The following is a 22,409-nucleotide window of genomic DNA, read 5'->3' on the forward strand; positions in this document are numbered from 1 at the left end:
GACATGGACTGTGTGTCCAGCTGGATAACCGTGTATCCACCCAGGTGCATATAGCAGTGCTTGGCACATAATGAGCGCGTAACAAATACCATAAAATACACACATACACACACTCACTCTCTCTCTCACTCACACACACACTCACTCACTCACTCTGTTTATTCCCCAAACGTAATAAAGCGCCATTTCCGACCACAAATCCTAGTGGTTCACGTTTTAAAAGCCGAGAAAGCTAGTGGAAGTCTCGAGATTCCCCCTCCTCGTCCAAGCCCATAGAGCAAATTGCGGCCAGGGCTTGACCAGTGTTTAACCAGAAGTGGCAGGGTGCCCGGGCAGACAGTTCTCCACCCTTAGGGGTTGATAAGAGTATTTCCTGGTAAAAAAGGTCACCTGAGAGACTTAAACCTACAAACACAATCCACCAGTAGCCGTTAGTAAAGTGTTCCCCAGTCGGGAATTGTGAATAACAGTATTTGGGTTGACCCTACCCAGGAGAAACGGGGGGCGGCTTAGCCTGAGCGTCGTTGGTGTCCCTTTTAAGCTAATCGCGTCTTTCTTGCTCAGGGTGGCCCACCGGAGGCCACGCCCTCCCCCCCCCTTCCTCCTGGGAAGCCCTTAGTCTCTTCTCCCCGGAAGGGCCCAGTCGAAGCTTCAGGTAACGATAATAATTCTAATTATGGTATTTGTTGAGTGTTTACTATGTGTCAAGCATTGTTTCAAGTGCTGGGGCGTCTCCTTGTGGACACTGGCCAGAGCAGATGAGTTCGGGGCAGAATTCACAAATAAAGATTTTTCTCTCTGCCGTTATCTAAAGGGGAAGAGAGCTCAGAAGCGTTGCCGGTGAGCTTAGGTGAGGTGTGAAGAATTCTTAGTTCAGCTCTTGCTAAATCACTGGCGTACCCGAAACAAGAAGACACGGCTCAAATCAGACTGTAGTTTTTCAAAGTTTTTCACCTTTTGATCTGAAACCGGGCCAGTCGTTCCAAAGTCAGCATCAAATATTTTTCTCTTTAATAGCGGACACTCCTCCGGTTACGATAGTCGTTCTGCCCGTGCGTTTCCGTATGCCAATGGTAAGTGAACCCCTTTGAAACGAAAGACCTTCGTTTTTCGGTGATTTCATTTGTTACCAATGAACATTGATTGGGGCCAACTAAATCTGAGTTTTGACCAAGCACCCGTGTGTTTCCATATGCCAGTGGTAAGTGAACGCCTTTGAAACGAAAGACCTTCGTTTTTCGGTGATTTCATTTGTTACCAGTGAACATTGATTGGTGCCAGCTAGATCTGAGTTTTGACCAAGCGCACGGATGTGCTCGTCCTGGCGATTGCAGGGGTGCCGCATACATTTTTCAGCACGACAATGTGGGCCATTTCTGTTAAAGCAGATACGGGGATGGAGACGAGAGGCCGGAGACCAAGCAATTAATTATCTGCCGACATTTTGGGGCCGTGCCAGAGGCGAGAGCTCTCCCGCGGGCTGGAAGTGGCAGTATTATGCGGCCGCCCAGAGACGTCTTTCTCTGCTTGCTGCTGGCGGAACTGGTGGTCTCGTGAAACATTTGGGGGCCCCCATTTTGGACTCCCCATGGAGAAGACGACCGGGTAGAACCGGATCACCCGGCCTTTAGGGCGTCCAGTTGGGAGCGCGTTCCGTTCCTTCCCTCCCCCGTCCTCACCTCCTTGCCCTGTTGCACAGCTTCCTTGGCACTCCTGGACCGGGGCGGTCACGGTCCACCTGGGAAGCCGGTCCGGGGAGATCCAGATAGCCCGGCGGGAGATTCTCGGGGCCCAGAAAAGTTTCCGGAAATATCTCTAGGCGCTCAAACTTGTCGCTCTGTAAACCGCCTAATCGAGGGGTGGGTGGGCCTGGAGCAGATTTGGCAACTCTTCGTTTTGAGTGCGGGATGGACAGAGGTTGGCGATTTTAGTTAAGGGATGCGGATCAGCCCCAGTTGGAAATCCTCAGAACTTGTCAGAGCCCTGGGATGAGCAAGTCCAGCTTAAAAAACCCCGGGCTCCGCCGGGGGAGCACAGGAGATGACCTTTAGTGCTCTCCCTCCCCCAATACGCTTGTTAATTCAGGACCCTTCAGAAAGTGAAGAAGTCAAAAAGTCAGAATTGACGGAAGCCATGCACTTGGAGCTTCTTTTTCAGAAGTTGCTCCTCCCCTCCCCTCTTCTCCCTCCCCCCAGCAACTTTTGTAATGATAACTCTTTGTTAAGACTATCAGCTGTTGTAGATAGTCTCTTGGCAACCAGAATCTTATCAAAAGCTCACTGCTGACTTCCCAGCAGGGATGTTAGAATGTTCTTCCTTTCTCCCTTTTTTTCCTTCTCTATGTCTCTATCTCTCTGTCTCTCCCCCATCCCCCTCTACTTCCCAGGTCCATTTTTCTTCCCCGCTTGGGATTTTCCCCCGTCCAGCTTTTCCATGTCTCCTCCAGACATGGTTTGCAGCATAGGGTTGCGGCTTTTCTTCTGCTCCCAGGCCCCCTGTCCTGGGTTTACTTTACCTCCTCGCTTGACTTTTCTTCCTTTCCTCTTGTGGCCAGAGCCAATTGAGAGAGTGGTTTTTTTTTTTTCCTCCCAAGTTTGTACTCGTGGCGTGTTTGCCCCCACAGACCTAATCCTTTCCCTGCTGAAGTTTTGGGAAGGGGTTTTCCAGGCATCTTTCTGTGAGTGCCCATTTCAGCTACTGTAATTTTCCTCAGGGGCTAATAGCAGGGATTAGCCACGTAGCTTTTTGTGCTGCTCTGGCATTGGTTGCTGTTTTGCTTATTGTTGTGTTCATTTGGAGGAACGGCAGCTGCTGCCATTCTTCTGACCTGCTATTGGTCATTCGGTTGTATTTATTGAGCGCTTACCTTGTGCAGAGCACTGTACTAAGCGCTTGGGAGAGTATACTACAACAATAAACAGACATTCCCTGCCCGTAACGAGCTTGCTCGCGAGCTGCCTCCCATCCCGACTAGGCAGTGTTCCAAGATTCCCTAGGGTTTCTTCCCCTTCCTGCCCTTCCTCTTGTACATCATGTGCATGACCTGGGTGTTCCTTGGGTGTTCATACCAAGTTGGTTGCTCTTGTTTTTCTAATTCCTGACCATCCTGTCAACCATCAAAAAAAAAAAAAAATCCCACTGTATTTGCCGCCCAAATAACTTTAATTAATGGGAGAGTTTCTTCATCAGGAAAATGGGAAGGAAATACCTGTCTTCCCTCCCCTGTAGATTGTGAGCCTCAAGTGGGACAGGGACCCCATCCGATCCCGGCACTTAGCAAAATAAGTGCTTACCACATATCCCTATTATAATCATCATTTTTACTATCGCTTGCTGAGTATTTATTGGCCCGTTACTCCAGTTTCCCACTGCCCATAAATAGAGTGAACGGGAACCCCCGTGTGGCATGGTGCTTTCCATCTGGAAAGATGCAGGCTCTTCTCTGTTCATCCTCATCCTTTCCTGGATATCATCAGGCAGCCTGCAAAAGCTGGCTGCAGTTCCTTTCATTTCCCCGTCCCGGGAGCAGGGCCGTTTCAGATCTAATAGATGGGAGCATCTCTCTCTCCTGATTTTCACCTGGGAGGTCTTGGGGCACTATTTGGCTTCAGTGACTGCTCCTCCGGTCTTCCTCCCCCTCTTCCAACTGCACTTCCTTCCACTCCTTCTCCGCTCCCCCAATGTTGGGCTTTTGTTTATTGGTGGGGGCGGGGGGGGTTGGTCGACCCTGCGTATGTTTAAGTAAGGCCAATGACAGCATTTTGGCCTGTACTTATCACAACTACAAGTACTTCCGTTCTTAAATGTTGGTTTTCTGTGTTCCCGCATCCTGTCACGGTCTTGGAATCTGGCTGGTTATTTTGGTGCCCCCATGTTGAACTTGACCCGATGCTAACTCCTGGAGTCTGCTTCCCGGGTTTCTTTCCCTGGTCACCAGTTTCCCTCCTGCCCTTCTACTTCCCCCTCTCCCACTTTTCCCATCCCTGCTTTCGAGTCCGTTTGGGTCGCCTGCTCTTCCCCAGCACGGGCCTTTTTCTCAAGTTCACAGTCCACTCGTCTCGTTCAGGATGATTGCGCTTTCTCCCAGGGTTCGGCATTAATAGTAAAATCTGTCCCGATCGTAACCGTAATTATGGTCGCCATAAAATGCTTACTGTGTGGCAGGCACCGTCCTCAGTGCTGAGGTGTAAACAAGATCATCAGACCAGACACGGCCCCTGTCCCCACCGGGGACTCAAAGTTTAAAATGGAGGGGCAGCAGGGACCTTATCCCCTTTCTGTCGATGGGGAAACTGAGTCTGGAGAGGCTAGAGAACGTGCCCGAGGTCCAAACGGTAGACTGGTGGCCGAGCTATAGTTCAGCTGTATTTGGCTTCTTTCTCTGTACAGAACCAGAGCTCAGGGCTCCGGAGCAGGGTGGATTTCTGGGGTCGAAAGACCCTGTTGGAGGCAAGAGAGAAACGAACGCTGTTGTTTACAGCGGTCGTCCCCAGGCCTGCTCTGACTTGAGATTGTCCTGCTGCTGTGTCACATTCTTCACCTCTTGGCCCAGCTTGACAGAGCGTTGAGGAGACGGCGGAGTTCGAGCCCCGACTTGCCCCGGTCCCTCGGTCGGGAGCCGGCCATTCTGGGGCCAGGGTTCAGAAATCCCCCGTGCCTCTCCTTCCCTCCCAGGCTACCCGCTGTGGGGGCAGGGGGTGGTCTAATGTTGCAGGTTGGGCAGCATCGACATTACCCTGCGGTCATCGATTCCCCCGCCATCGCCGGGAGGCAGGTGACGAGGACTCCTGTGGAAAAACGGAGAGCTTTAGGTGACTCGCTTGGATTTGGTTTGGCAGGGTGGCATGGGATGTCTGGAACCGCATCCAAGGCACCTTAAACAGAATGATGGGTGAAGCCCATTTCCTGCTCTGCCGACCACCGGCGGTCGTCTTAGAGACCCCAGGTTTTACAGTTTGTTATAGTCGTCTTTAATGGATTTGGGGTTTGGTTTTGTTTTTTTTTTTTCAATAGCAACATGCAGAGCCAGACCCAGCTCAACTTGTAAATGATTCTTTAGGATGAGGAGGCCCCTCTGGCCTTTCGTGGCCCATGCATTGTTTGCACTTTTTTATCCAGCATCTCATTCACTCCTCCCACGGACAAGGGTGCAGTGCAGCACCTATGTATGGCCCTCTCCTGGCCTCCGGCTCTGACTCTGGCTCCCACTCTATACTGTAGAGGAGCTTTTCACGCTTAACCTTGTTTCTCCCTGCCTTCCTTCATGGCTTTGCTCCCTGCCTTTTCCCCATCTCCCCTCCCCCTTCCCTCTCCAGCCCATGCTGTTGGCAGAAACTTGAATGAACGGGGCCCTGGACTGGATCCCACCTCCCTCTTCTCCTCCTCCCCTCCAGCTGCCCCCTACACACACACACTCCCACTCTTCTGCGAGTCTGTTAGTGTAAAACTTAAAAGTGCTCCTTCCTATGTCAATATCAGAGCGAGCATCCTAATTCCACAAGAGTCGCCAGTTGGATAAGTTGGTTGGATCCTCAGAAGCGGCAGCCTTGCGATCGCCTTCCGTTCATCTCTGTTTGGAGAGCAGAAGTTTCGCTCCCCCCACTCCTTCGTCCGTCAACTGGATTGTTCCACGAGGGAACGCTTTCCAGAGAGCTTGGCCGAACAGGCCAGTTTGTCTCTAACTAAGGGGTCTTCTCAGTCGTTTCTGGAACTGAATGAGACCGGAGACATGGCAGGTTTCATTCCCGTAGCCTCACGGTGGCTTGAGAGAAGCGCTAGTCTGAAGGCCGTTATGTAATGGTGTTGGGTGAACGTTCCCCAGCAGCTGGAACCATCTGCTCTAGGGAACTTCAAATAGAATTTAGAATGTTCCCTGGGCCGATTCCATAAATCTTCGGAATCATTTCTGCCTATGGAGGCGGCCTATGAGGTCCAGACAAGATTTGTGGCCGCTAAATGGCTAGGAAAACAACCCAGACTTCCTCTGCGGCGGCACGCCTTCGTGCTAAACGAAAGGTGTTCCTTCTAGCTCTAGGTTGCCAGGACCTGCAGCATCAAGGAAAGCTCCCTGAGGGAAAACTGGCTTTGGGATCTACATTTTTCATTGACCGATTCGCAGCGTTGACGGAGTGTCCGCCGGTCCGTGGGGGGAGAGCGCTTGCTGTGCCGCTCCAGTTGGCGTGGAACATTTTCGTTGGGGGCTGCGGTACTGAGAGTCACCCTTGAGAGCAGCTGTCTCCCTAAAGCAAGAACAAAGCTCTTCCCCTTTTGGACTGTGAGCCCACTGTTGGGTAGGGACTGTATATGTTGCCAACTTGTACTTCCCAAGCGCTTAGTACAGTGCTCTGCACACAGTAAGCGTTCAATAAATACGATTGAGTGATTGATTCCCCTGCTGGTTTCGGAGGCCAGAAGTAACCGGCCGTTGCCTTCAGCAGGGGTGGTTGGGGTTGGTCTTCAAAAGATGTTCACATGTCACACTTAAGTAAACTTCTGGGATGGAAAAGAATGTCTTTCCAAGGGTGTTTTAAGATGGTCAGAAAAGATCCGTGTTTGATCACTGTTCTGCAAGGTTTTTTATAAACAAGAAATGGTCCAGAGGTCATTTCTTTGTGAAAATGAGGCCGGGGTGACAGGAGCCAGTACCTTCCCACCCCACCCCTCCGGGACCTAAAGGGGATGTGTTAGGAGGGGAGATGGGGGGCTCCAGTTCCACCCGGTCCCAGGTGGGGGGCCGGTGGCGGTCCCGGAAAGCCATATCCCTCAGCGGCCGACTCTATTCCCGCTCCCTGCAGCCCAGCCACAGGGACGTGGACAGGCCTTCTCCTGTCCACCAGCTCCGATGATCTCCTCCTGGAATGAAAATGGCCCCAAAGCCCTCTTGTCAGCCAGCCTCCTCCCCGAGACATGGACGTGTCTGTCTGTTTTTCAGCGAGGGTCTTAAACCAACTGGTTAGCCCAGGTCCCTTTTGGGGATAGCTTGGGAATAGCCAGCTAACGCCGAGGGCTGAGAAGGAGGTTTTTCGAACGCGTCGGCATTGGGATCAAAGTATGTTACGCACATGTTTGCATGCGTACACATACACACAAACCTTCAATCTAGGTCTTGGATACATATGGTTTTCGACAGAGCTTATTTTGGTCATGTCACCCTTAGACAATAAGCAAGCCACTTGGAGCTGGGCGTTCCCTCTGGGTGGGTAGTCAGCGTTTATGGCGGAGGAGGAGGAGGTATTTTCCCTGCCAAGTCGTCCGCTTGGCCCGAGCGGAAAAGGAATCGGGTCTCAAAGCCGTTCGTTGGCTAAACTCTGCCCTTCTTCCCTACCCCACGTGGCTTGGGGCTGCAGGGGGTCCACGGGGAACTGGCATGTGCCTGCCGTGGGCTGCACCTGCCCTCCCACCGGGAAGCAGGCACAACGGGATGGGGGTGTGGGTGAATCTGGGCCGGACCAGAGTAGCATTTTGGCCTGGGGCTAATGCATTTTGAAAACCCTTTGCGTTGTCCTAGTGCTTAGTTTACAAAGCTTCGGAAGAGTTTTCTAGCCACCCTCGTAGATGACTATTCCTCACCTGCTCCAGCGGTGATGCGCTTTGATTTGAGGCAAGTTTGAATGACTGGACTGAGCCATCCCTTTTTTCCCCTCTAAACCAGGGTTTCAGTCACAGAGTCGATGCTGGGTTTCTCCTCCAGAGAATCCCCAGAGTGTTTCCGGAAATAGGGAAAGGGGAGTGTTCCCGGAAGAATCTGGGTGGAGACTGATTCTGCATGTATTTGTAATTCCCCGTCAGAAAGGAGCAAAAATGCATAGTGATCTGCTAAGTCTCTTCCTGCCCTCCCCTGCCCCACCCGACCCTCCCAAGTGCTGGACGGGGAGCCGCAGTGGTGGTTACTTTTCTAGGCGGTTTGAAGCCGGGCAACAGAGCAGTGGGTTACCAGCCTGGGGGCCCTTCTAGTTGTGTAGCCCCCCGAAACCCCAGGGAGCAGTGGGACCCCCCAACCAAACCCAGGTGGCTGGGCTCACCTGAAGCATTGCCTTGGAGATTCCTTGAAAGTTCTTGAGTTGGTCTGCACGGGGGTGAGAAGGTGGAGCGGGCTGTGCCCCCCTCCGCCTCTTGCAGACCGCCGCCTCTGACCCCTCTGCTCTGCTTTTTCCCCTCTAGTCGCCTTTCCTCACCTCCCTGGATCCGCCCCTTCGTGGCCCAGTCTGGTGGACACCACCAAGCAGTGGGACTACTATGCAAGGAGAGAGAAGGACCGGGAGCGGGAGCGGGAGCGGGACCGCGAGAGAGACCGGGATCGGGACCGGGACCGAGAGCGCACCCGAGAGCGAGAGCGGGAGAGGGACCACAGCCCAACGCCGAGCGTCTTCAACAGGTACACCCGGTGCGCCATCACCCCCCGGTCCGGGCTCGGGCGGCGAGACGGGGGGGAAGAGTCGGGCCAGCCGGGGGCAGGAGATGGATGAAGATGAAAGATTTGGTCGCAAGGACCCGGGGAGGGTAGGACGGGCGTCCGACGATCGCGCCGTTGGTCGGCTTCACCCTCCGTCGACGGATCTACCCGCGTCCTCCTTCTAGTTGTGCCTTGGAGAAGCCGTCCCAAGGGGAGGTGGCAGACGAGCGGGCTTAGGTGATCCTTCCCGCCCTGGGTTCTTTTTTAATCATTTCAAGGGCAGGGACCCCGTCTTCCCCTTTCATCATTTGCTCCCGGCACCCCGATGCCGGTGACGGGCGAGAGTCACCGATAAAAGCACCTGATTGGAGTGGAGTGGGCCGTGCCCCGGAGTAGGCGCTCGATAAAAGCGGAAGACGTGATCTCCGTCCCCTCGTGGGGCTTACGCTCTAACGGGACAGCAGGGGAACAGGCAGACCCGGACTTTAGAGGACGCTCACAGATCCGAGCGGAATAGGCCCCGTGAGACCGGGTGAGCCGTTTCTGCCAATTGCTTTATCGGTTTGGCGGAGGAAGAACGGCCGGGTCAGCGCCACCTGGGTTTGAGCTCGTGGTTCCAGGGAATTGAAATATTCCGACGTTAGCGCTTAGGTTACCGAATGCTCTCCTTCAGCGTACACCTGAGAACTATTTGGTTCAGAAAGAGTTTATATTACGAGATTACCGATGGAAATTTGCAAAGTGGCTCTTGAGCGAGGGAGGACTTACAGCTGGGAATGTCGTAGCGGCTTTGGTTGAGGTGAAACTGGGCGGAAAGTCTCTTGGCTGGACAGGGAGGCCCGGTCACCCTGCAGGGGATCGAGGGAAGGAGGGCGGGTGGGGCTGGGAAGCTCTTTCTTCTGCCTCTCTCCCTCTCCCCACCCCCCGGGCTCCCCAGGCAAGAAGGGAAAATAATTGGATAAATGAGGAAAATGGGGCAGCAACGTGACCCGCTCGCCCTCCTTTTGGCGTCTGGCCCTTGGAGGGACCAGCGGGCCCGTGTGCGTTGTTTACCCGGGCCCCAAAATGGCCCAGGGTCCCGACACCCGGGCCCCTCCGTCGCCAGCAGCAACGGGGGACCCAGGAACCGTTTCCTCGGCTCCGCTTCGACGGTTCAGCTCCGTCCGGGGTCCCGAGGGGAATTCTCCGAACCCGGGGTCAAGCGCCGGCGCGAGTGTGAGGTAGAAAGACCGGAACTGTGGGACTGTCGGTTCCGGCGGGAGTCGGGGTCGGCCCCATTTGAGCGGCAGTTTGAAGGGGGAGGGGGCGGCGGTGCCTGCCTGCCTGCCGGCTCGCAGAGTCATCTCTGGGGCCCAATTAGGTGTAAGAAAACGCGCTTCTTCTTTGTGAAAACACTGACATGGCTGGGCTCTGGCCCGCGGAGTGTGTGTGTGTGTGTGTGTGTGTGTGTGGATGTATGTCTGTGAGTTTGCGCCGTGTTACAAATTACAGGGTCTGCGTTTGAGCGCTCCAGACCATTCCCAACATCTGTTTCTCAGGCCGCTTGATTGAGGGCCAGAAAGAAGGCCGATCTTTCTCGGGTGCTTGAAATGAACTCTAATGGCTTCCAGGCCTTAAGAAGTCTCTGTGCGCCTGCCAGAGCCATCAGAGGGGGGGTGGGGGGGGCGGCAGGGCCGGGGCCCAGAGAGAAGGAAGGGGAGAGCGGGGGGCCCCTCCGGGTTTTGTGTGGGGCTAAATCATCCACCATCTGCCGCCAAGCTGCTGCCACATGGCTCCGTCCGCAGACGAGAGGGCCCCCGAGGTCCCAGAGAGGGACCGGGGGGGGGGGGCCCCGGTTAATCGATTGCTGCGGGCTGGACACCGGGGGGTGGCACGGGAACTGTTGCCCGCGGGGTGGGGGGCAGGCGGAGGGCGGAGAGGGGCCGGTGGCCGGAAAGCCGCTCCCAATTCAGGGACCCGCCTCAAAGCCAGAGACTGAGGGAGGTGAGGAGTGGCAGGGGGCGGGCCCCGGGTGCTGCATCCCGGCGGCTTCTTTCCCCGTCCCCGTCCCCAACAGCCATTACAGGGCCCCCCACCCCCCCGGGCCCGCGTAGGGTTTCTTAACTGGGGACCCGCGATGATGATTATTCATTACCCGTTGTTATCATCATTGTACTTGTTAAGCGCTTACTCGGTGCCAAGCGCTGTTCTAAGCCCTGGGGTAAATACAGATTATCAGGGTGGACACAGTCCCTTGTCCCACACGGGACTCAAGTCTTAATCCCCACTTTACAGATGAGGTAACTGAGGCCCGAGAAGGGAAGTGAGGAGCAGCGTGGCTCAGTGGAAAGAGCCCGGGCTTGGGAGGCGGAGGTCACGGGTTCTAATCCCAGCTCCGCCACTTGTCAGCTGGGTGACTTTTGGGCAAGTCACTTCACTTCTCTGGGCCTGTTCCCTCATCTGGAAAATGGGGCTGAAGACCGTGAGCCCCACGTGGGACAACGTGATTGCCTTGTACCCCGCCGTGCTTAGAACAGTGCATGGCACATAGCGCTTAACAAATGCCGTCGCCATTATTATTATTATTTGCTCCATCTGTCACGCAGCAGTCGTGGTGGAGCCGGGATTAGAACCCAGGTCCTTCTGGCTGCTGGGCCCCCGCTCTATCCACTGAGCCCCATTGCTTCTGGCAGAGTACGTGCCCGTCTGGACTGTGGGCTCGAGGAGTCGGGCCAACCCTAAATGTAGAGCAAACATCCAGGGTAAACACCCTTTTTAAACCAGACGAGGGTTCGCCGTCGGTTTTCAAGGGGTCTCCCGAGTGTTAGCAGTTGGCGATAGCTGCGGCAAATGGTTGTTTCCTTAGACTCCGGGGTGGGTCTGCAGAGGAGAGAAGCACGTCCCCCCCGCTTAGTTTTGGAAGGGCCGGGCGGGAATGTTTTCCTGGAAATGTTCTGGGGTCCACACTCCTCCCGGACCACGGGTTTGGTGGGCCCTGTCCCACGCCACACCGTCGGAGGTCGCCGGGAGCTTAGGTCACTGTGGGCTCCAGAGCAAGCGGATGGTTGCCGGGGGGACGGGCCTGTCATCATCATCATCATCAATCGTATTTATTGAGTGCTTACTGTGTGCAGAGCACTGTACTAAGCGCTTGGGAAGTACAAATTGGCAACATACAGTACAAATTGGCAACATATAATCATCACCCGTCACACTGTCACCCGTGTACCCCCCTTCCGGCCAGAGTCCCCTGCTCTCCAAGGGGGGAGAGGTGTCTCAATGGTGGGTCAGGCCCCTACCTCTGGCCCCCCCGAAGCCCCGGCTGGAGTTGAGGTGGAATTGGGGTCCTCGGGAGCAGCCGGGCTGATGGGAACGGCTGGAGGTTGGAGCAGGTTAGCCAAGCGCCCTGTGGGTGGTGGGGGGGTGAGGGGGCGTCGTCTTCTCCATCGCCAACCGCCGGCTATTTTTCCCCCCCCCGGGCCTCCAGCGATGAGGAGCGGTACCGATACCGGGAATACGCGGAGCGGGGCTACGAGCGGCACCGAGCCAGCAGGGAGAAGGAAGAGCGGCACAGAGAGAGGCGGCACCGGGAGAAAGAAGAAACCCGGCACAAGTCCTCGCGGAGGTAAGCGTGACGCGGGCGGCCCAAGGGGGCCGGAGAGGTGCCCGCCGCCAACCCGGGCGGCGTCTGCAGCGGCAGGAAAGGGGCGAAGGAGCGGGCGCTCCCCTCCCGCCCCAGCCCAAGGGTGGGCGGCTCTCCATCACCACCCAGCCGGCAGCACACTAGAAAGCGGGGCGCTGGGAACGCGGGACTGGGGACACCCCAGGTCCTAATCCCCGTTCTGCCATCGGGCACCACGCCGTTTTGCCTCTTGGGGCCTCGGTCTCCCCACTGTAACGGGGATGACGCTTGCGCTCTCCCGCCCTCCAAGCTTGCGGGGCCCCGTGCCCGTCTGATATCTTGAGTTCCTCCCGTGGCTCCCGGCCCGTGGCTCGCTACGGCGGTGGTTATAAAAATAGAAGCCCCACGTCACCGAATGTTGGATCGCCAACGCGAGGCGGGGGCGGAAGCTTGGTTTCCGCTCGCCGGCCGGCGCCCGCACCAACCTCCTGCCTTTTCTCATCCCTGCAGCAACAGCAGAAGGCGGCACGAGAGCGAAGAAGGGGACAGTCACAGGAGGCACAAACACAAAAAGTCGAAACGCAGCAAAGAAGGGAAGGAGGCCGGCAGCGAGCCCGCCCCCGAGCAGGAGAACGCGGCAGCGCCCAGCGCCGAGTAAGGCAGGTGCGGCCGGCCCGGTGCCAGCAGAGCGAGCGCTAGAAATCGGGTTATTTTTCTGGAGGGGGTGCGAGGAATTTGCTCTTAATCTTGTTCTGTTAGTCCGAGGGGAGGAGGTTCATTTGTTTTTTGAAAATAAAAGGGTGAATTTTTCATGTTAAGTTAAGGTCCCGACCGAATTTGTCTTGTAATATTTAAGAATAAAAAAAAAAAAGCAGATCCGGCTTCATGGCCTAGAACGTCGTGGTGTGGCGGCGGCGGACACGGACCCGGGGGGACGGGGACGCCCGCCCAACCCCGCACAGGGCACGTGACTCACTACAAATGAGTCGCATTTATTTTGAAGTACACACAACAGATCCACTTCCTCCACAGCGTCACATCCTTGAGAGGGGCCGTTTAGACGTTTTTCACAACTGCTTTCTCCCGAGGAGCCGCCTCAGGGCTCCAAGCCTTCCGTGCCGATCTCTCAGTCACCGCGGTGCAACGGCGCCGGTGGGTTTCGGCCCGGGGGCGGCTCTCCGAACCCTACCTTTCCCCCCCCGTGCGCGGTCTTCGGGCAGCGGGAAGGAATCCGAAGTGAGCCACCGAGCAGCGGTGCCGGTGCTTTAGAGGAAGGTGCCCGGCCACGAGACCAGCGTGAGCGTGACCCTTCCCTTCAGGCCTTTCAGCATCCGGGTCAGGCGGGCGTGAGTCAGGCCCGCCGTGGGCTGGCCGTTCACAGCCAGCAGAATGTCCCCACATCTAGCAAGTGGAAACGGACACAGAAAAAGAGCATTTTCCCCTCCCTGAGGGGTCCCACGTCTCCTGCCACCCCCATTCCGGAAAGAGAGGGACACACGCAAACACTCTCCTTCCTCCAATTTCTGCTTCGGGGAAAACATCCTACTCCTCCAGCTGGACTGTCAGTTTGTTTTGTTTTAGGGTATTGGTTGAGCGCTTACTACGTGCCAGGGACTGCGCTAAGGTGGAGAAAGAGGACACAGTCCATGTCCCACCTGGGGCTCACAGTCTTTTCATCCCCATTCTACTGGGGGCACAGAACGCACCTACCAACTCTGTGCTGTCCCCTCCCAAGGTGGGGGACACGGTGAGCGCTCAACAAAAGCCACCGATGATGGATTGACGGAGCCACCCGCTCAGCCCTGCAGGCCGCTGGCCCGGTCGGTCCGGTCCCCTCCCGCTGGGCCTTACCGGATTCTTCCGTCGTTGTAGGCGGGGGTCCCCTCCACGAGGGACTTGATAAAAAACGGCTTGTTCCCGCCGAGCTCCTCGTCGTCGCCGCCGACGAGGCTGAAGCCCAGGCTGGCGGGCGGGGTCCTGCGCAGGCTCACGTCTCTGCAGCTGGACAGATACCTGAAACGGGACCGGCCGGTGGAGGGGAAGCCCCCTGACCTGCCCCCTCCGGCGACAGAGCGACTAGTCTCTCCCCCGGCGGGTCCAGGTGGAAAGACCCCGGGCTTGAGAGTCACAGGACCTGGGTTCTAATCCCCGTCTTCCTCTTGTCCGCTGGATGGCCTGGGGCCAGTTGCTTCACTTCCCTGTGCCTCGGTTTCCTCAACCGTAAAATGGGGCCTCAATACCTGTTCTCCCTCCTACTTGGACTGGGAGCCCTCTGCGGGGCGAAGACCGACCTAACTTGGACCTACTCCAGCGCTTAGAACGGTGTCTGACACATAGTAAGCACTTAATGGCCACCGTAGGGAAAAAGAAAAGCTGGGCATGAGGTTGGAGGGGGAAAGCAGAGAGGGCTACATCACCACCTTGTCCAAGAAAACGCTGAGATCTATGTTGCCAACTTGTCCTTCCCAAGCGCTTAGTACAGTGCTCTGCACACAGTAAGTGCTCAATAAATATGATCGAATGAATCGGGGGACGGAAAACGATCCTGACGGCCGCAGTGGGGCGGATGGGCCAGATCCCAGCCTTCCGCAATGTTCCCAGAACCCACCGGAGACAAGTGGGGTCGGGGGGTTGGACTGGCGCAAGGTCAACCCGGAGTGGATCCACCGCTCCTGCCCTGCTTGCTGGGTCCCCCTCCTCCCACCGTGCACAAATCTTAGCGCCCCAAACACGGTGGAATATCTATCTACATATCTATCCTATTTATTTTATTTTGTTAGTATGTTTGGTTTTGTTCTCTGTCTCCCCCTTTTAGACTGTGAGCCCACTGTTGGGTAGGGACTGTCTCTATATGTTGCCAGTTTGTACTTCCCAAGCGCTTAGTACAGTGCTCTGCACACAGTAAGCGCTCAATAAATACGCTTGATGATGATGATGGAAAGGCCCCCGGCGATCCCCTTTGGGGGAAAGTTAGAAGTTGGGAGGCACTCGGTGATGGCACCGAGTCCGCATTCGCCTGCCCTCTCTTGAACCGATAAAACGGCCCCTGTGCGACCCTTGGTGCCCTAAGCGCCCGCCTTTCGGCTCCGGGTGAAGTGATGTGCTCCAATGGGAGGAGCCCGTGGGAGCCACAACTAGCCACCCACGGGGGCGAGGCTGCGTCTGCCTCACCACACATCAGGGTCAGGTCAGGGTCACCCCGCCAAGGCAGGTCTTTCTGGCCATTTGGGGAGGGGGCTGCTCCCCGCTTCCTTTGGAAAGTGCCCTCAGAGGCGGCAGAGACGGACCGACGAGAAGGGAAGGGACCCGGGGTACGGACGGACCCCGGGACCGGCCACTCACCAGGGCAGCTCCAGCCACATGACCCAGGTCGGGCCCCGCTCGCCGTTGTCCGCCGGGCTCGGGGGGTCGTCGGAGGGCGTCCGGCCGTCGCCCCCGGCCTCCGGGGGCTCGTGTCCTCTCACCTCCAGGACCCGGAGCACCACCAACGAGGCGGTGCTCTTCAGGAGGGCCACGGCCTCCCCGCGGCTCACCCCGGTCAGGTCGGTGCCGTTGACGCTCAGCAGGACGTCTCCTGGGGAAACCGACGCCAGCACCGTGAGCCCCACGGGGCCTTCTCCGGGTGGGGCCCGGGGCGGGCCGGGAGGGGGACTGCCGCCGAGGCAGGTGGGGGCACGAGGGAGGCGGGGGCGATGGGGGTGAGGGGAAGTGTGCCTGGGCCCGAGGAAGAGGATGGGTGCGTGTGAGGCCATGTGCGTGCGCGAGAGGGGTGTGTTGGGGGGTAGGGGCTTGGTCAGAGCGGCCCAGCAGCCCCCCCGCCCCTGGGTCAGGGGGCTCACCGGTCTTGATCCGGCCGTCTCGGGCCACGAGGCCCCCGGGCTCCACGCTGAGCACGTAGAGCGGCAGGTCCCACTCGGGCGGCGGCGGCCCCCCGGCCCCGCCGGCCACCGTCATGCCCAGAGGCTCGTCCGGCTCCTTGTGGACGCTCACTACCTTCTCGTGGCAGCTGGCCCCCCGCGGGGCGGCGTCCTGGGGGGCGGAGGGCACTGAGGGGTCCCGCCGCTGCACCCAACCGCTCAGTCCGCTTTCACCTCCACCGAGGGCCCCCAGACTCACAGCCCGGGCCCGCCCCCACCATCCTGACCCGCGGGGCGATGGGGACGGGATTTCGGCAGCCCGCCGCTTCCCATTCCCAGGCCTCACCTCGGGAGCGGCGGGGGGCGGCGGGAGTCGTCCCACGGGGGTCCAGTGGGCCTCCTGCAGGGGGGCTGGCCCCCACGCCTGCCGGGACACCACCAAGTGGACTTGCTTCTCGCTGGCCTGCGGGACCACACGGAGGGCCCTTGGATCCGGCAGGTGGCACGGGCGCCGTAGGGACGCCTGGAAGGGGGATTTGCACGGGGCAGGGGACACCGGGGGTGCCACGCAGGGCCCGAACCTGGATGAGCTGCGCGGCCGCCTCGGCGCCGCCGTGCCGCAGGTCCCGCCCGTTGACGGCGAGGAGCCGGTCATTCTCCCGCAGCTGTCCGTCCCGGGCGGCCAGGCCCCCCTCCAGCAGGCCGGCCACGTACACGCCGGTCCCGTCCGGCCCGCTGGCCAGCTTGACGCCCAGCCGCTCGCCCGGCCCGTGCCTGTCCAGGGCCAGGTGGAAGCTGCCGCGGGGGGGGCCGGGGGCGTCGGGGGCCGGCCCGCCGCTCGGCCGGAGCCGCCGCTCCCTGAGCACCGTCAGCCGCAGGGCGTGGCCCGGCCGGCGCAGGAGCGCCAGGGCGTAGTGGTGGGGCACGTGGCCGATGTCCAATCCGTCCACCTGCGTGAGAGGCCCCAACGTCAGGGGGGGGGGCCGCGGGCGGGCTGGCCCCGCTCCCACCCCCGCCATTTCGGGGTCCTCCTCTGCGCCCCCGCCGCCCGGCACCTTGAGGATCATGTCTCCGGGCAACAGCCGGCCGTCGCGGGCCACCACCCCGTGGCGGTAGATGTGCTGGACGATGATGTGGGCCAGCGGCGTCTCGCGGCCGCCCACCACGCGGATGGCCAGGCTTTCGCCCGGGTGGGCGCGGCTGATCTTGATGCTGGTGATCTCGCCGGCCGGGATCAGGTGGTGCAGACGCGGGAACGCTGAAAGGCCCGGGACGCCGCTCAGAGCCGGGGTGACCGTCTGTCCGCCCTGCCCCGCGCTGCCGGGACTTTGAGTGACTGCACCCCTTTACCTCCTGGGGTCAGAGGGGGCTGCTGGCGGGGGGCAACGTTCCCTACGCCTCAGAGGAGAAGCTCCTGGGAGAGGGGACACCCTGTCACCCCAGGTGTCTAAGCCCCCTGCCCTCCTGGCACCAGAGCTCCCACAAAATACACGGAAAAGAAACTCACCACCCATTAATACCAGCCGTCAGCCCCGCCAGCCCGGAGCGCCCTGAAACTGGGAGCTCCTGGAGGGCAGGGATCATACCTTTGGTTTCGTTCTGTCTCCCCCTTCTAGACTGTGAGCCCGTTGTTGGGTAGGGACTGTCTCTATGTGTTGCCGACTTGTACTTCCCAAGCTCTTAGTACAGTGCTCTGCACACAGTGAGCGCTCAATAAATACGATTGATTGATCGATATCGTCTATATCTATAGGATGCTCCCCAGTGCTGAGTCTAGGGCCCGCACCCAGCAGACCCGTAGTATTCGTTGGTTCATTTATTTATTTATTTATTTATTGAGCGCTTACTGTGTGCAGAGCACTGGACTAAGCGCTTGGGAAGTACAAGTCGGCAACATATAGAGACGGTCCCTGCCTGACACTGCAGCTGTGCACCACAGCACTCTGCACACAGTAAGTGCCTAGAAGAGTGCTCTGCCCACGTCATCTGATCAAGCAGTCGATGATATTTATTCATTCATTCTTTCAATCGTATTTATTGAGCGCTTACTGTGTGCAGAGCACTGGACTAAGCGCTTGGGAAGTCCAAGTCGGCAACATATAGAGACGGTCCCTGCCCGACACTGCAGCTGTGCACCACAGCACTCTGCACACAGTAAGTGCCTAGAAGAGTGCTCTGCCCACGTCATCTGATCAAGCAGTCGATGGTATTTATTCATTCATTCATTCATTGTCGTATTTATTGAGTGCTTACTGTGTGCAGAGCACTGGACTAAGTGCTTGGGAAGTCCAAGTTGGCAACATATACAGATGGTCCCTACCCAACAGCGGGCTCACAGTCTAGAAGGGGGAGACAGAGAACAAAACAAAACATATTAACAAAATAAAATAAATAAAATAAATATGTACAAGTAAAATAAATTGAGCGCTTACTGTCCGCAGAGCACTGTACTAAGTGCTTGGAGAGTAAAACAGAACAATAACCATTCACCTTCAACAGGTTCCTTCCCCACTGCTTTCCAACATGCTCACATCTCCCCTATCCAAAAAAAAGTCCCCTCCCTTGATCCCTGGCCCCTTCCGGTTATTGCCCCATTTCCCTCCGACCGTTCCTCTCCAAACTCCTTGAGCGAATTGTGTCCACTTCCTCTCCTCTAACTCTGTCCTCAACTCCTGCAATCTGGCCCCCATTCTTCACTTCAGGGAAACTCTCTTCTCTAAGGTCACCAGTGATTTTCTGCTTGTCAAATCCAACAGCCTCTTCTCATTCATTCATTCAATCGTATTTATTGAGCGCTTACTGTGTGCAGAGCACTGTACTAAGCGCTTGGGAAGTACAAGTTGGCAACATATAGAGACGGTCCCTACCCAACAGCAGGCTCACAGTCTCCATCTTTCCTTTCCCTTCCACCCCGACGACCACCCCCTTCTCTTGGAAAGGTTATCCCAACCCCGGGGGCTTCCCGGTTCTCCTCTTCTGTCTCTGGCTGCTCATTCTCGGTCTCTCTGGCGGGCTCCTCCGCTGCTCACTCCCACTGTGCGAGTCCCTCAAGGCTCAGTTCTGGGTCCCCTTTCGGTCTCCTTCTACACCCGCTCCTCTGCTCCCACCTCATCTCAACTTCCACCTCATCATCATCATCATCAATCGTATTTATTGAGCGCTTACTGTGTGCAGAGCACTGGACTAAGCGCTTGGGAAGTACAAGTTGGCAACATATAGAGACAGTCCCTACCCAACAGCGGGCTCACAGTCTTCAATCCATACTTCATGCTGCTGCCCGGATTATCTTTGTCCAGAAACGCTCTGGGCATATTACTCCCCTCCTCAAAAATCTCCAGTGGCTACCGATCAATCTGCGCATCAGGCAGAAACTCCTCACCCTGGGCTTCAAGGCTGTCCATCCATCCCCTCGCCCCCTCCTACCTCACCTCCCTTCTCTCCTTCTACAGCCCGGTCCGCACCCTCCGCTCCTCCACCGCTGATCTCACCGTACCTCGCTCTCGCCTGTCCCGCCATCGACCCCCGGCCCACGTCATCCCCTGGGCCTGGAATGCCCTCCCTCTGCCCCTCCGCCAAGCTAGCTCTCTTCCTCCCTTCAAGGCCCTGCTGAGAGCTCACCTCCTCCAGAAGGCCTTCCCAGACTGAGCCCCTTCCTTCCTCTCCCCCTCGTCCCCCTCTCCATCCCCCCGTCTTACCTCCTTCCCTTCCCCACAGCACCTGTATATATGTATATATGGTTGTACATATTTATTACTCTATTTATTTATTTATTTATTTATTTTACTTGTACATTTCTATCCTATTTGTTTTATTTTGTTGGTATGTTTGGTTCTGTTCTCTGTCTCCCCCTTTTAGACTGTGAGCCCACTGTTGGGTAGGGACTGTCTCTATGTGTTGCCAATTTGTACTTCCCAAGCGCTTAGTACAGTGCTCTGCACATAGTAAGCGCTCAATAAATACGATTGATTGATTGATTGATTGATTAAAGGGGGAGACAGAGAACAAAACCAAACATACTAACAAAATAAAATAAATAGAATAGATATGTACAAGTAAAATAAATAAATAGAGTAACAAATATGTACAAACATATATACATATATACAGGTGCTGTGGGGAAGGGAAGGAGGTAAGATGGGGGGGTCCAACTCTATGTCTGAGATTCCTAAATCTCCTGCCCCAGCCTCAACCTCTCTCCTCTGCAGTCTTGCATCTCCTCCACCCTTCAGGACACCTCTAACCTGGATGTCCTGCCGACAGCCAACACTTAAAACATCCGAAACAGAACTCCTCATCATCTTTCCACCCAAACCCTGTCTATCCCCCTGACTTTCCCATCATTACAGACAGCACCACCATCTTCCCTGTCTCACGAGCCCGTAACATTGGCATTAGCCTCGACACACCTCTCTCATTCGGCCCACATAACTCAACCTGTTACCAAATCTGTCGGTTTGACCTTCACGTCGCTAAAATCCACGCTTTCCTTCCCATGCAAACCACCGCCACACTGATCCGGCCTCCTGTCTCTCCCTATTCCAGTCCATCCTTCACTCTGCTGCCCGGATCATTTGTCCAACCAGCTGGTCAGCAACGCTCAGTTCCGCCTTCACTGGACAAGAAGACGTGGGCTGAGGGGCTGCGGCCCACCCCTAGGTATGGTCCCGTGCTCTATCCACCGGCCCCCAGCCCGGTCGGAAGGCTTACCTTCCTCGGGGGCCCGGGGGTTTTCAGGGCGGGTTGGACTGGCCACCGCGCTCCCGCTCTTGGTCCGCCGGAGGATGCTCAGCGCACGGTGAATCCTCTTAAAGGAGCGGCTCCTGAAGGCGGACCGCTCGAAATGGAAACCTGCAGGGGGGACCCAGAGGGGAAGGGAAGAAGAGAGGTACGGAGGGAGGGACAGCCAGGGGTGGGAGAGGGAAAAATCCAAGGGGTCAGTAGGACACGCTGATCCCACATCTCCAACTGGGGCAGAAAGTGGAAGTGGTGGTGGGGAGGGGCGGGCTGGGGTGGAGATGGCCCCGGTGGTGGTGGGGGTAGCAATATTGATAGCATGAGGAGGGACAGTGGCATCGCTGGTAGCAGTGGCGGTGGCTGGGGAAGCCACGTAGTGCCGGTGGTAGTGGTGGGAGGGGCTGGGGTCATGGTGGCACCGGTGGTAGTGGTGGGCACAGTGGTGGTAGCAGGGGCAGGGATATATGGTATCATCCCCATCCCCCACCCCAGCACCCCTCCTCCGCCCCCACTGTTGGGAAACAGGTTCCCTGGCTCAGGAGCAGGTGCCCATGGAGGTGCTGGATGGGAAGGGGGCAGGGACAATCCGGGGCAATGCTTTTTTAAAAAATGGTATTTAATTACTAATAATTGTGGCATTTCATGCATTCAATCGTATTTATTGAGCACTTACTGTGTGCAGAGCACTGGGCTAAGGTATTTGTTAAGCGCTTACTATGTGCCAAGGCTGGGGTGAATAGAAGCAAATCGGGTTGGACGCAATCCCGTCCCATGGGGGGCCCACCGTCTTAATCCCCATTTTACAGATGAGGTAACTGAGGCCCGGAGAAGTAAGTGATTTTTCCCAAGGTCACCCAGCAGACAAGGGGGATTAGAACCCAGATCCTTCCGACTCCCAGGGCCCGGTGCTATTCACTAGGCCCTGCTGCTCCTAGGCCATCCTACTAATGAGGCAGCCTCCCCACCACCGGCTCCGAGCCCCATCAACGTGGCCACAGAGCCAGGATCCCTGTCCCCCAGTGGCACGCGTGCACACCCACCCACCGACACACCCACACCCGCTGGGGGCCCGCGCGGCCCACACTCACTGCGGCTGCGGTCGCCGCGGTCGGGTCCCGGCGCGCCGCCGGCCGCGGGGCCGTCGTCCGGGGCAGGGACGTAGGCAGGGTTGTCGAGGCCCGGCTCGCCCGTCGGCCGGCCGGCCGTGTCCGGACCGAGGGGGCCTCCGGGCCGGGCGGCCCCTCCGCCGTCTTGGCAGCCGTCATCTTGGGAACTGTCTTGAGAACGCCTCTTGCGGTCTTTGGTGAGGCCGTAGTGAGAAGCTCCTTTACAGCTGGGAGAGGGGAGGAGGGCAGAGGGAATGACGACAATTATGCTGTTTGTTCAATGCTTACTCTGGGCCACACACTGTCCTAGGCACTGGGAACCATCAGTTCCATCTTCAAGGCCAGGGCAGAGTAGCCCGGTGGAAAGAGCACAGGAATGGAGTCAGGCAAACTAGGGTCTTAATCCCTGCTCTGCCCATCCTGCTGTTGTGACCTTGGACAAGTCACTGAGTCTCCCTGGGCCTCAGTGTCCCCTAAAGCATCCCCCTCTTTACAGTGGGGCTGGACTTCCTGTCCTCTCCCTCTTAGTCTGTCGGTCAATTGTATTCATTTACTGTGTGAACTAAGCGCTGGGGAGAGTACAATACAGACTGAGCCCCAGCCCCAAGCGCTTAGTACAGTGCTCTGCACACAGTAAGCGCTCAATAAATACGATTGATCGATTGATTGAGCCACAGAGGAACAGGGACTATGTCTGAGCTGGCTAAACCGTATCTGCC

General features: G+C 57.2%; 2 protein-coding genes across 2 annotated transcripts in view; one reads left to right on the forward strand and one right to left on the reverse strand.

The window, feature by feature from the left end:
- The window catches only part of FIP1L1 (factor interacting with PAPOLA and CPSF1), a 62,017-nt gene extending 49,206 nt beyond the window's left edge, over positions 1-12,811 (forward strand). Inside the window, 6 exon segments of the mRNA XM_038769119.1 lie at positions 565-589; positions 591-655; positions 1,018-1,073; positions 8,161-8,374; positions 11,859-11,996; positions 12,504-12,811. Of these exon segments, the coding sequence (XP_038625047.1) occupies positions 565-589; positions 591-655; positions 1,018-1,073; positions 8,161-8,374; positions 11,859-11,996; positions 12,504-12,651 (646 nt within the window). The 3' untranslated portion in view covers positions 12,652-12,811.
- A 173-nt stretch (positions 12,812-12,984) lies between these two features.
- The window catches only part of LNX1 (ligand of numb-protein X 1), a 45,303-nt gene continuing 35,878 nt past the window's right edge, over positions 12,985-22,409 (reverse strand). Inside the window, exons 4-12 of the mRNA XM_038769358.1 lie at positions 21,673-21,917; positions 20,558-20,698; positions 16,906-17,108; positions 16,432-16,800; positions 16,197-16,313; positions 15,833-16,022; positions 15,336-15,567; positions 13,845-14,006; positions 12,985-13,394 (exon numbers count right to left, since the gene is read on the reverse strand). Of these exons, the coding sequence (XP_038625286.1) occupies positions 13,259-13,394; positions 13,845-14,006; positions 15,336-15,567; positions 15,833-16,022; positions 16,197-16,313; positions 16,432-16,800; positions 16,906-17,108; positions 20,558-20,698; positions 21,673-21,917 (1,795 nt within the window). The 3' untranslated portion in view covers positions 12,985-13,258. The remainder of the gene's footprint in view (positions 13,395-13,844; positions 14,007-15,335; positions 15,568-15,832; positions 16,023-16,196; positions 16,314-16,431; positions 16,801-16,905; positions 17,109-20,557; positions 20,699-21,672; positions 21,918-22,409) is intronic.

The sequence above is a fragment of the Tachyglossus aculeatus genome, chromosome X5, assembly GCF_015852505.1.
Source record: "Tachyglossus aculeatus isolate mTacAcu1 chromosome X5, mTacAcu1.pri, whole genome shotgun sequence".
Classification (NCBI taxonomy): domain Eukaryota; kingdom Metazoa; phylum Chordata; class Mammalia; order Monotremata; family Tachyglossidae; genus Tachyglossus; species Tachyglossus aculeatus.